General features: G+C 37.8%; 1 protein-coding gene across 1 annotated transcript; it reads left to right on the top strand.

Annotated features, from left to right (window-relative positions):
- Positions 1-488: 488 nt before the first annotated feature.
- On the top strand, positions 489-6,853 carry pi15a (peptidase inhibitor 15a). Its single transcript, XM_077554602.1, has 6 exons — positions 489-552; positions 641-938; positions 2,224-2,342; positions 3,274-3,406; positions 4,492-4,607; positions 5,582-6,853. Exons 2-6 carry the CDS (start codon positions 678-680, stop codon positions 5,715-5,717), a joined length of 765 nt encoding a protein of 254 aa, XP_077410728.1. The 5' UTR covers positions 489-552; positions 641-677; the 3' UTR covers positions 5,718-6,853.
- Positions 6,854-14,818: the final 7,965 nt, after the last annotated feature.

Genomic DNA, 14,818 nt, shown 5'->3' with positions numbered 1-14,818 from the left:
GTTTTTGACACGTTCAATGGTGTGGACGAGAAAAAAAAAACTTGTATGCATGGTGACAAATTTGTTTGGATAATTGATCTACATTTTATAAAAATATTGATTTCAAAAGGGGGGGGGGCTAAACTTTCTATCCAAGGGTTATGGAATGTAACGGACACCATTTTATTAAATGAATACCTTCTTGACAATTAAGAACTGCTCATGCACCTCTTCCATTGGATATGATGGCAATATACTGAACAAAAGCCTCTTATTATTTTAAAACTAAAGCACACCTCCTGGTTGCAAGTTACACTTGAAATGAAATTAACCAAATAATAAATCTAAAGGAGGGTTAATTATAAGTGATGCTGAATTTCAGGTGACCAGGGGAGGGGGAGAGGGTGGTCCTCTACCTCCTCGTGCACTTCCTGCATCGTCCACTGGCTCAACTATATAAACCCTCAGAGACCAACTTCTCCCGTTATAGTTTGCAAAGCTGCAGAAACTTCAGGCAAGGACAACTTCAACCATTTCCTTCATTTTCTCACTTGCTAGCGCTGCACAAGAAAGGTAAGATAATAATTTATTGTCCAACGACAATTTAATTAACTGCTAAATTGCGCTGAGGCAACAAATCTTTTATTCTCTTCCATTGCAGATCCGGCTACGACGCGAAGGATATCCACAGAGCAAACATGCAGCCTCACTTACTTGCGTTCATCTTTTTGTGCGTACATTGTGGAACAAGTGCACTGACTGTCACCGTCACCGCTGCGCCCTCCCACGATCTGCACGCGGCCAATTTCAGCAGCATGGACGCGGGGATGGACGGCATCTCTTCTTCTAAGAGCAGGAGGAAGCGTTACATTAGTCAGACCGACATGGCGGCTATTCTTGATTACCATAACAAAGTGAGGGGCAAGGTGTTCCCCCCGGCGTCTAATATGGAATACATGGTGAGTCTTTAATGAGCACACCATCTTGGAGTAGACTTGCATGGTTAAGATAAATGCATTTAATGGAGCCAAAGTGTTGTTTCGGTCATGTAGTGGAGCGCCACTGGCAAGACTCCAAAATGCACAACGCAGACATTTAAAGGGAAGTCAACCTACAAATGATTTTCATTATTATAATATGTTCTATGCAGCGCCACTAGTCTTAACACAGCATTCTGAATAATATTATATGTGTGGAATATGAATAAAGCAGCAAAATGTATCTTTTTTACCCATGTTGGGGGTGGATATTTTGCCACTTGCTGTTGACTGAAAATGACATCACAGTAAGGTGAGCTGTGATTGGTCGTTACCCGAGCAACTGTTATGGCATTCAGTCAACAGCAAGTGTCAAAATGGCCGCCCCCTGAGATGGATAAAAAATTGGTGGATTTTACTGCTTAATTCATATTCCACAAACGCAATATTAATCATAATGTTGTGTTTAGACTACTGGGGGCTAACATAATATTGTTAATAAAATTTTGAGGTTGACTAAAAAGTCAAAAAACTAAAAAGGTAAGAGTCAATTTGCTTGTTGAAATATTGTAGCAACTAATATTAATAGCAATGTGAAGAAATCATCCTTATTTATTAAACATTTAAAAATGTAAGCACATTTTTTTAAAAATTAATTTACATTGTTTATATAATGTTACTGCTAGTGCATAAATTAAAGCAACTCATGATAATAGCAATGTCAATAAATCATCTTTAAGCTATTTATTCAACATTATATTATCGCTTTATTAAACATTTAAAAATGTTAAATTTAGATTGTTAATATAATGCTAATGGTTTTAACATAATTGTTTAGTTTTTTTTATTTTTCGAAATAATAGCTTTATAGCGATGTGCTGCTCATTGCAGCTCAACTTGGTTACCAAATATGGTTCCTTCTACAAAGTGCTGTTTCTGACTTGTGCTCATATTCATTAATCATTATTCATTCATCAATAAAGCTTTTGTGGAGTTAGGTCATCATTGTATGAGAGTGAAGCAATGATCTACATGTGCACGCGAGTGTTTGGTTATCTAGCCTCCATATTGGAAAACTGGCCAATTTCCTTTTAGAACTGTGAAGAAGAAAAGATTGGATCAAAGCGTCACTTCTCTTCTGTAACAATTTTGATGGATGCCTTATCTCAAATCTGAGTGCTGAATGGGACTTAGATGGAGCGGATCTTGTGTTTATATTTTACTGTACGTGACTTGTGTAATGGTCTCCAATTGCATGTGTGTCTAGTTGTGGGATGATAGCCTGGCCAAGTCAGCTGAGAGCTGGGCCCACGCCTGCATCTGGGAGCACGGCCCGTCTCACCTCCTCAGGTTTCTGGGTCAGAACCTCTCCGTCAGGACAGGACGGTAAGTGAACTTTGAACCCCCACCCAATCAACCGTCCCCGCCCCCCCTGTGCGACATCTGCTGCAGCACTCTCAGCAGGGATGATGCTGCTGCCTTGCGGTCACGGTCATCGCTTTGCAGGCCCCTTTTCCTTTTTCTTCCACTTGAATGGTGACCTAGTGACTGCTGGAGGAATGCTCGTGTGACCCCTCAAATAAACACAAGCTATGTTTTCAGGCTTGACCCATCAGGACAAGGAAGAATCCCGTCAGTCGCTCTTCACTTTGCATGTCAAACATAATTCATCAGTGCATTTTTTTATTGAGCACAACTGCTCAAAGATGGACCTACAGTATGCAAGCAGAACTTCCCACTTTGTATAATTTTCTGTCACGATTCATATCAATTTATTTTCCTCTGGCAAAGGTTTCTGATACAACATTATCTGATAAATTGATCTTCAAATAACACGGAGGGTCAACAATATAGAAATACAACGGCGACTGCATCGTCACATGGCACGCTCATTTCCTGCCATTTTTATTGTTTTTTATATTTATAGCTGAGAAGTGTTTCCATACAAATATCCCTACTAAACATTTTGTGCTCTATATTCGTGCCCAGCGCAAGTCTGGCTCATGATGTAAATCTGCGCATGGGCGGGCTAGAATACTTTTTGGTATACAGTATATATTTTCTTGTGCCGTTGTGGGCGTGAACTCAGCTGACTTGCTTCGTGGCCATTCAAGGAGATTGCAGGTGTTATTTTGCTCTACGTAATAACAATTACCTTGAGTTTAAGATGTTTTTCACCAGTTCCAGTCCTTTAGTGAACGTAAGATCAGTAGTTACTGGCTTGGTTTACGTTTCATTTTGAACTCTGAAGTTTCATGCAGTTTTACAAGCATATTGTATATTTCAGTGTGAGGTTTTGATGGTCTTCTCGTCACAGGTATCGTTCCATCCTTCAGCTTGTGAAGCCGTGGTACGACGAGGTCAAAGATTACTCCTTTCCTTACCCTCGCGATTGCAACCCCCGATGCCCCCTCAGATGCTACGGTCCCATGTGCACCCATTATACGCAGGTAGGCAAGCTGTTATTAGAAGCTGTTATTACAAGCTATTTTTAGGGCCGGAGTGAACAAACAGCCTTTTGAAATTTCTTAGTTTCGTTGACATTATGCACTATATTATTTTTTAGGTCAAATAAATTGACATTTTGAGGGTTCATCCTGGTGAAGCTTTACACAGGGAAAAGTTTCAAGCATGACCGTAAAAATATCACTTGGCAGCATGTTGTACCATGAATAGACCCACACAAAAAAGACTCAGAAAGTCTAATACTTCTGCCTAAGAACACAATCGAAAAACAGTTGGGTCAAAAATAACCCAAATTGGGTCAAAAGGGGACTAACGCAACTTTTTGGGTTATTCAATTAACCCCAAAAGTTGGGTCAAATGAATAAGTCACAAATCAACCCAAAAAGTGGGTTGTTTATTTAACCCATTTAGCCCAACTCTTAGGGGCGAATAATTCAAAAAGGCGGGTCGGTACATTTTTCACCCAATTCCATTGGGTTATTCAATTTACCCCAAAAGTTGGGTCAAGCAAAAAAACCACAAACAACCAACAAATTGGGTTGCTTTGTAAATTATTATTTAATTTGACCCAATGTTTTGGATTAAATAACTCAAAAGGTTGGGTCAGTTCATTGTTGACCAAATTCAGTTGGGATATTTAATTAACCCAAAAAGTTGGATCAAATTAATTACCCCAAAAACAAGTAAAAAAAATAGGTTGCAGTGTGGATTTAAAAAAAACTGTTTTTATATTAATAATTTTATTGATTTGTTAAATAAGTCAAAAAAAAATTGACCCAATTTGAGTTATTTTTTAACCAACTATTTTTAGAGTTCAAAAACAGCAAATTTGTAGAGTTGTTCAGCAAATAATGGAAGATAGGTTCCGAAACTTGAATTTGCAACTCCCATTAAGTTAGCTGCACAAGATCTGAAGAAGGAACAAACTTGTGTGCTATAAAGTTCTGGCCCTGAAGATTTATTTACGATTTATAGGTTAATCATTTATAGGTTTTAACATTGTACTGAAGAGGGTAGGGCGGCTTGTCCATCATAGCATTGAATGACAATTGTTTTGTGTATTCTGCAGATGGTGTGGGCGACCACCAACAAAGTGGGCTGTGCTGTTCACACATGCAACAATATGAACGTTTGGGGTTCCGTGTGGAAACGGGCGACATATTTAGTCTGCAACTACTCGCCAAAGTAAGTAGCTCTCATGTTGCTACATGCCGCTTATACCAATGAACCTGTTAACCTGACGACGGCAGCTCTAAACCTATCGCCCAGTCGGGCCACTCAGTGCCGACCTGTGAAATGCCACCCATGTCGTTGGGGAAATTCAGATAACCTCAATACAAGCCCGTGAGCAGGTACCGCATAACTAAAGCTCTTGAGAAGAAAAGAAAAGGGGGGTGGGGTGGGGGGATTCCAAGAATTAAAGCCAATTTGGATTTACGGGCAAGGTTATTTAATCCCATTGGTTTGAGATATATGTGAGGCACTCTGCCCATTGATGACCTATTTGTTTGACTTGTAAGAGTCGATATGACCTGGTTTTTATCGCTTATTATACCTATTCATCACTTTAGTCTGACTTAACTGCAGCTGCAATTTGGCTGTCATATGCTGGACACACTACAAATGTATCCAACTGTGATTTACGCATGCTGAACACAAATCAAGTTTATTTTTATTTTTATGTGTTTATAACAGTACTTAAGATCTTAATTTGCCCAAAAATGGCAACTGCAAGTAGAGCAACCAAACTTTGATGATAGCTGAGCTGGCTAGCTATCATCAGAGTGTGGTCTTTAGCTAGCTAGGTCGGTAGCTAGCTAGCTAGCTAGCTAGGTCGATAGATAGATAGATAGATAGATAGATAGATAGATAGATAGATAGATAGATAGATAGATAGATAGATAGATAGATAGATAGATAGATAGATAGATAGATAGATAGATAGATAGATAGATAGATAGATAGATAGATAGATAGATAGATAGATAGATAGATAGATAGATAGATAGATAGATAGATAGATAGATAGATAGATATGAAAGACAAGGATGCAGCAGAGATAATGATCCTGCTTTTAAAGTAAAACTGTTTCCTGTTCTTGGTTTTATTCATGCCCACTTTCAGGGTCTCTTCACACTGACCGCTGTTGTGTCTTGTAGGGGTAACTGGATTGGAGAGGCTCCCTACAAAGTCGGGGTCCCATGCTCCGCCTGCCCTCCCAGCTACGGCGGCTCGTGCAGCAACAACATGTGCTTTCCTGCTCTGAAGACGAACTACCTGCACTGGTTCAAATAAACAAGGCCATTGGTCAGCCACTCTACCACAGAGACACTATTACTAGGCGGAAGGATTTGCACAACCGGCATGGACCAGTCTATTTTGTATATATGGCTTATTTAAAAGACATAAAGACCCATTTGAAGGCAGCAGACAATTTTGACGATGTGTACATGAACTGTAAATTAATGTAACTTTACAAGACCTTTTTTGTACTTGCTTAGACTGTTTAGTTTATTTTTATTTATATGTAGAATGGGTCTTTAAAACACACACATACACATGTGGTCCTACGTATATTTGACCATTGACAATGTCGCAATCAAGACCCTAACATCACGATAGCTGCTCATGTCTGCTCACTATGGTGCTATAAGGGCATCACACCTCCATGTTGTGTGCTCTTGCTTTTTTTTGGAATGTTGGGATATAACTTCAAACGGACGCCAGCATAGCAACACCACATGCTTCATTCTTGGGCATCTATTTTTGGCCGGTGAGGAATTGGTAAAAGTGCACTTACTTAGAAAGTTCAAATGTACAGTACATTTTCTTTTTATTGTATTTGTTTTTTTGTTTTTGTTTTTGGATGGCACTGTCGTCAAAAGTCAATGTTTTCCCCCAATGCATTAATTCCATTTTTTTTTTTTTACTTCTCTAATCTGTTTGTCTCAAACTTTTGCTTAGAATTAATGTTTCTAAAGTACAACGTATTGAACCCTTTATTCATTTGATAATCTTATTTGTTTTATTGTTATATTTAATATCCATTTGTTTTGAGATTGGAAAGATCCACTGTTTTCTTTGTGATGCAGTTTTGGAGCAAAACACTCAAGTGCACCTTAATTGTTTGTAAATGTCCAAAATACCCCCCAAAAATGTGTATGTGTACATAATCATTTTTATCTTGATTATCCTTAAACTACAATTAATGTATAAGTTATTCATTTTTATATTGGGGAAATATTTAAATGGCATTCATTTTGTATCGCGTTATGTAGAGATTGTACATAAAACAAAACAACCCGTATGCAGTTCATTGGCAATTAAGCACTAGCACAATATTGGCAAATGCCTTTATTATTTTTTTTTTCAGCATAATTGATCAACTCAAAAACAGGGGGGCTTTGCTGCGAATGAAACAAAACAGGAAATGTTCCGCACTGACTACAAGCTGTTTATGCAATGAACTGCTCACTTGCTTTGAAATGGTTAATAAAATGGTTTAAAAGTGGTCTAAATGTGTGATGATAATTTCAAATTGAGTACAATTTAATAAAATGCATACAAACTTCAAGCAAATATTAACATTGTTGCTCCATGTTGTGTAAACACCTTCTGCACCTCGGGGCAATATAGCGATGCATGGAGTATGAGGAGAGATAACAACAACTCCTCAGCAGCACTAGTGGTCGTTCACAGAGGATAAAGAATATATGCCTGTGATTATTGTTATATTATCTGGCCACGTGTTGCCCAAATGTTCATTTTCAAATATCAGCTGTTTAAAGGTTTTAATCCTACCACATATATGCCAATTATTAGCACTCTATGCATTTTTATTCAAGTGTTAGCATTAGCAGTAAGCTAACTGAATTAAAGGCTAAGATGTGGAAAATGAGATGCTTGAAATAGACAAGATCTAATTCTCTTTCACAGTAAATTTCAGCTTAAAGCCTCCTTTAAAAAAATGCTGATTCATTCCACCTGCCAAAGTGCTGCTTATCAAATTGTGACGTAAATTGAGCCAACTGTCATCTTACAGTGCTCGTATCTCAAGTTCATGCTCGCAAGTCAAAGAAAAAAAAAAGTTAAAATGTCACTTTCCTGTACAGATAAAGGTTTTATGAGAGTGACAGTTTGAGTCTGGAACGGATGAATTAATTTTCTATTCCTTCGACATTCAAACAGCATCCTTACCGAATCATGTTCAACCTTAGAGGTTCCACTCTATCAACATAACCGTTAAACAGTCCAACATCCTGCGTGTGAGAAAAACAGCAAAGAGGAAACACGGGCAAGTTGCAAGGGAGCCTCTTGTCTGAGTTTGTCCAGCGAAAAGCTTTGACCTCAAAGCGGAGCGAGGCGGGAAGCAGACTGGAATGTCAGAAGCCGCAAAGAGCGAATTGAATGTCTGTCACCTCCAGGCACACAAAGCAAGAAATATTTTCTTAAACACTTCGTCAATTAAAGTACACCTGAAGACAATGACAAGGAAAATAGTAGAAGTTGTATCAATGTGTAAAGATGATTTAATGTTTTTTGCAGATGTTTCTGCTTTTTCTCTTTCTTCTCCCCCGTTTGGGATTGCAAGGTATGTGTCTGGGTCAGCCTAAAAGTTGGCGCTGATGTCGGCAGACTATCAAACAAACAAACAACTCAGCCCAATGTTTTATTCATTAGCCAAACACGTGTGAGCCCAGGTGCTCAAAAGACATCTGCACAGGTGGGAATGTAATACAGCCACGCAGCTTTACACAAAAACTTTGCATAGTATGAGGGATTCAAGCCATTTCCTGCACTTTGACAATGCCTGGAATCAAACAAATGAGAGATTTCTAGGAATTGGCTAGTTGAAGTTGGAAAGTGCTTCAGTGTGTGGAGCCAAACCAAAGATTGATGGCTTTTTCATCGGCACAATCAAGATTCGAAAGGCAAGCTTGCCGCTGTGAACGCTCAATCTCGAGGCCACCCAATTTGCATGATAATGATGTTATAGTGATTGCTGGTTTCCTAAAAATTGTCGCTGTTCGGATCTGTTTGTTTAAATTTGATTTCACACCCTCTTCAGCTTCTTGCTTTCCCCCCTTATTTCATATAAGAAAAAATTCACAAGCATCAGTCCAGGTTGACCAGTGGTGTCCAAACTATGGTCCGGGGGCCATTTAGGGGCCGCCCATTTTTTCAACGGCATGCGGCATATACTAAAAACTATATTTGTAGAGTTGATGGAGACTAACACTACTACTAATTAATTCATTTTATATTCTGTAGAGTTTTTCAAGATATGAAAAGATAGAAATTAACTATTAACAAGTAAAATGGGGACATTTATCTTAATAAAATTATGGTGAATTATGGATAATAGTTTCTCCAAATTGTGAGTTTATAACATTGATTAAGTGATTGCTTTAAAAATGTTCAGATTACCACAGATTGCTCTTGTTTTGGTTCTGAATTTACAGATGCGGCTGCTGTTTAGTGCAGGAGCGGCTCTAATCTAATTTGATAAAGGGCTGGGCCACCCCAATATTTTGAAAATAATAATAATCATAAATTGTCTGCCTCATCACATTTTACAATACAATATTTTTTTCAAAGTAACCCGTCCATCCATCCATTTTCTTAACCGCTTATTCCTCAAAAAGGTCGCGGGGTGCTGGAGCCCATCCCAGCTGCCTTCGAGCAGTAGGCGGGGTACACCCTGAACTGGTTGCCACCCAATTTTCAAAGTAACTTAATATATTAACAACATACAATTGCTTGATTTAATAATTTTAGCGTGTTTAATAGATTAAAATTGTATTATTTATTATTAAAAGTTACCCTTGCATCCTTCAATTTTTCTGTATGTGGCCTGAAGTTCTGTATATTACTGAAATAGACCATTTATGTTCAGTGAAATCTATTAAGACTGTTTCATATAAGTAAAAAAAAGGTTGTCTTTATTTTATTTTTTTAATTAAAAAGCACATTACTGTTAAAAATGCACTTCCAATAAAATATTGGCCAAATCAGTTGTCATTTTTATGTTATGTTAAGTAGAACGTCGACGTCTGCTAAAAGTAACTAATAAAGTAACTTGTAATCTAACTTAATCTAACTTTAAAATCAAGTACTAAGTAAAGTAATTAAGTTACCTTTGAAAAAAATCACACAATCAACAAAGTAAACAAGTTACATTTAAAATCAAATAATCAGTAAAGTAACTATGTTACTTTTAAAACCAAGTAACCAGGAGTAACTAAGTTACTTTTAATGTCAAGTAATCAGTAAAGTCACATTGTTAATTTGAAATCAAGTAATCAGCAAAGTGCCGTTACTTTTAAAACCAAGTAATCAATAAAGTTACCAAGTTACTTTTTCAAGGTAACTGTGACAACACTGTATGCGACACAGGTGGCTATGACTGGATGTCGTGAATTGCTAGCATGTTCAGCTAGCATAGGAACCCGTAATTTCTATTTGACGTGTTACACAGAAAGCCATCACATACTGTATTTATGTCCCTCATTTGAAAGTAGAGCAATGTACGTGCATTCACATGATTGTGCCGACATATGTGCTTCCCGGAGCCTGATGTCAGCCACTCGAAGCGTGTTTTGGGAACCTCCTCCAATGTTGGCACAACCATGTTAAAGCCCTTTTGCGACCATAAATCTCTCGGGCAGACCGGCTAACGGTAGGACCACGTTTTTGCACTCGCGCTTCTTTTAAGATGGATGCCCCTGACTTCAAACAAGGCATAAAAAATAGACGTTTTCACATACACAAATCACTCTCAAGGTCTCAGGTGTCTATTTTTGTCCATCAACCTTGTTTGGTTAGGACATACCGCCCTAACATTCAGGAAAGTGTATGCGAGTGACACACACAAACAAGTGAGCGTTTAAAAACTAAAACTCCACGCTGGAGCGGTTGCAGCCTCTTTTCTTAACTACTTGCTTTATCTTGGCAAAGTAAGCTCATCAAACAGTTCCGAAATAAATAAATAAAGAATATTTGGAGTACTGTGGCAGATATTCCCTTTTATGAGGAAGGTCATGAGCTGGAATCAGGACTTATATAGTCTAAATTCACATCATTGATAGATTTAAAAAGTTACAAATAAAAAGTTATGATAGAGTACAAGGTACAAGTCTAGGCCAAGATAAGACGTGATGGCTTAGTAATGCTGTAACATATTGATGCCACAAGATGGCAGCAAAGCGCTGCCTTTACATTAAAACAGGCTTTTGGTCTGAGCACAAAAACAGCAAATATGTGAGAGAGTTTCAGTCAATATTGTCATTACCATTATAAAAAACAAGTCTATTGCACCGTTACTGCCAGAAGAAGTCTACATGAGTAGATTCTAGACCCCTGAGGTCTAAGAACACAAACTGAACCAAAGGTGGCTGACATTTGCTGTTTACCCTTCGTACTCTTTGTCTTGGACGAGGCCCTGCCAGCCTCTTTACAGTTCGGGGCCCAGCAAGGACATCAATCGAGACGTGGGCCAACATCATCATCGTCAGAGCTGAGAAAGTGAGGCCTTAATCAGACAGGCTTCCCTCCACCATTTAAAAAAAAATAAAACTTTGATGCTTCAAAACGGTGCAGACTTCACATGATGCATTGAAGCATTATTAAAACAGAACCGCATTTTCATAGCACACATTTTTACAAGATTGGGTCATGAAAACACTTTATCAGATTAATTTATTATCCTCTCAAAAATGAAGCCAATCCACTTATTAAATCAAAAATTGTGTCCAACTATTTAAAGAAGATATCTGCAGATTAATCCAACAAGCATTTAGTCATACATACCAATATTTGATTCAGACCACAACCAGATGTTTTAAAGAACACTGACACTTAGTGGTGGTCTGAGGTCTGTGTAGAAAAAAAAATTGGTTTGCTTTTATTTTTTGAGTTCGCAGCAGTTTGACATACTGTGCAGAGCCATACACAGAGAGAGTTTGGCCAACTCGGTTTTCGGCAGGGTAACAAGATGGCGTCATGTGACCATGATTAACCACGCTGTGATTGGTCAACTGCTGGTCACATGACAAATGACGCTATCTTGTTACCCTGCTTGAAACCGAATTGGCCAAACTCTCTCTCTCTCTGTATATGGCTCGGGTACTGTGTAGCTAACAGCGCTCTCTACTGGTACAATATTGCTACTGTAACATTTTCTATAAAAACTCTCATGTACCATTTAACAAAGGGGCATCACTAGGTTTCATGAGAAGGAGGGGACTTAGCTGGGCAAACTCGGTCCTCGAGGGCTGGAGTACTGCAGGTTTGGGATGTTTCCCTTCTCCAACACAGTTGATATATGATCAGCTCATCAGCAAGCTCTGCATAAGCCTGATAACGATCCTGTTGATTGGAATCAGCTTGTGTTGGAAGAGGGAAACCTCCAAAACCTGCAGGACTTCGGCCCTCGAGGACCAAGTTTGCCCTCCCCTGCTGTAGGAGATGCACAGATGGACAGATATAAAAGGAATACAATAAAAGTTAAAGTCATCATTAGACTTAAAGTGTTATTTCCATCAGTATTTTAATATGGTACACAAACACATGAAGCATTTTTATAAAATTAACCATATATATATATATATATATATATATATACAGTATATGTGTGTGTGTGTGTGTGTGTGTGTGTGTGTGTGTACACATTGTATACAGTGTACGAAAAACTGTAAGCAAAAAAGGTAGCTGTGTTTGTCATAAAGTGAGTCTAACATTTTCAATTAAGATACATTGAATTAATTATTAACTGATCAACAGAGAACAAATGACATGAATTTGGCTCAAAGCATAGTAACTGTTTGCTCCCAAATACTTCTGATTTTTCGGTGCATATGTGAAGGAAAATATTACTCAATGACTTCTAAATTAAAAATGAAAGTAATATTGAAGTGTGAAGTTTTTTGTTCAGTTTAAAAACTATGTATGTATATATATATATATATATATATATATATATATATATATATATATATATATATATATATATATATATACCATTGCCTATGATTGAGATCTTTCAAAGTTTTTAACCCCAAATTATTTTTCTTACATTAAAAGTTTTATTTGTTCATTTTAAATTTCTAAAATGTAAACGTTTTTCCCGTACTTTGTTAGGTGTCTTTAGTTCTTTTGAGTTTTTTTATTTTTGCTGTACCCTTAATTATATAGCAGACCGAGTTTCCTTGTGTAAGACATGTGCTATAGCTGCCTGCCTTAAACTTGTTTTAAATATCTCCACTTTCTGTTCATTACTCTCAAATTAAATGATGCACCTTGACTGACATGTTTCATATTCATAATATTAAATCCATATTGAGTTTTATATGATTGTTAGACTCTCGCTGTCTCTAAAAACCCGCTTCACATGCATCGTAGAGTAATTATTAGACAATATAGCATAGGACTTTCTGTTGTTAGCTGGGCCGTGGCAACGGCTAACTAATTGCTACTACCAGCAGACAGTGATGAAGACGAACTTTCTTCTTCAGAAACTTCCTTCATTATATCCATCATGACTCTCTTTCTCGGTCGTGATGGACGTTAATGGGCTCTTTGCGCAGCTCAACTACTTCCTGAATTTAACACCACTCCTTTGTTTCCTGTCTTTCACGATTGGACAAATTGATTAATCCAGGTGTGTCTGGCCATTGTCCATCAGTCACGTTATTTTCCTCAATGCTGCTTGTGCATATTTGGAACACTTGGCTGACAGAGACACGTTCAACTACAAGCATGGTCGCAATCGAGACCAGTCAAAACATGGACTGGATTTTTACTAGTAAGGACGTTTTCGACATGATTAAGTGGAATGGATTGGATACTGACACACGAGAAGTGTGGACGACTTTACACTTGGAAGTAAAGTGAAGCCAACAGATTTATGATTATATTTACATAAATAATAAGGTTATGTGCCTGAATATTTAATTCATTGCGCTTTCTGTATACTATACGTTTAAGGTTTTTGATCTTTTTTTTTTTTTGTAAAAAACAAACAAACAATATTTATATATTTATGGGGGGGAGGGGGGTGGAATGAACAACCAATTCATTTAGGGAGGTCTTAAGAACATTTTAGGCAGGCTTGAGCCCCGTAAAATAGGTCTAATGACGCCATTGCCATTTAATCCAATTGGTTATTTATACACTAATCGTTTTACTTGTGGGGATGAATTGTCTTTTTAGTGAGGAGTCAGGACAAAGTTTGTATTGATAATAAATAAATGCTAAAGTGACTTTCCAATCCATTGTGTGACCGACATGAACTGCAATTACATCTTTTCACCACAAAGGGGTAGAGGCAACTAAGCCATGCTGTTGTGTGTGAGCTGGCCACCCCTGCTGATACTGTCTCATCTGCTCGATGGCCTTGACATCCTTTCCTCTCACGCTCACCCCGATGCTGTTCTAAAGAGTTCTGACCTCATTCCAACCCAAAGCATTATTTACAGAGCACTAGCAGATAAGGCGGGCCAACAAAAGTGTTGTTGAAGTTGTTGTGTCTGGCACAGACGATGCTTTCTGCAGGGTTCGTGGAGTTCAATGGAGGAGGGAGTAGATGTAGGGGCCAAGCAAACAATGGCTGCAAGCATGAGATAAAGAAACCTGTTAATTTGAGCTAATGATGCATTACAGTGGATTCTCAAAGAGAAAAGACAAATGCAATCTGTTCTGGATTTGGTCAACCTCCAATTTTATTTTATTTAATTTTTATTATTATTATTTTTTCCTCTTTTTTTCATTCGGTAATTTTACCGATTTGACATGTCATCATCATTGCTCTCTCTTTTTTTAATTTTAATTTAAATTTTTTTAAATTTTATTTTGTATGTGGGTGAGAATGTGTATGTGCGTGTGTGCGTGCGTGTAAGTGTGTATTCATTAGTTCACCTAAAACCTATTAAAAAATCCCATACCGTTCACCTAAACCGAACACTTCCAGCCAGAGTCGTGAGGCCGTCAGGAGACCCAAAGAAGGACCAAAGAAAAAAAAAGAAATTTTATGACATTGATAGGAAATACAGTGCGACCTCCAAAGTTGAACATCTCAAGAGGTACAAAGGTATGTGGGATACAGACAGACCATATTAAATCATTAAATATAGATTTTCCACTCCATAAAAGTCCAATAATGCTTAATGCTAACATATAATGCCAAACACTATAGATGGGCTAATGGAAATTAGCATAGATTATGGTCAGAAGCAACACACACAAACACAGCATACAACAATGCTGCATAATTTCTTTGCTCTGTAGGTACAATGATGAAGACAAGGAGGAGTGTCCGAGTGTCCCCAGGTGCTGTACCATGCCCCAAAACTTTTCCTAGAAGCCTGTTTGTTTCATATAATGGAAAGTTAGCATGCTGA

This window comes from Vanacampus margaritifer, chromosome 20 (assembly GCF_051991255.1).
Source record: "Vanacampus margaritifer isolate UIUO_Vmar chromosome 20, RoL_Vmar_1.0, whole genome shotgun sequence".
Lineage (NCBI taxonomy): Eukaryota > Metazoa > Chordata > Actinopteri > Syngnathiformes > Syngnathidae > Vanacampus > Vanacampus margaritifer.
The sequence above is the reverse complement of the archived record's forward strand: the minus strand, read 5'-3'. Positions and strand labels throughout refer to the sequence as shown.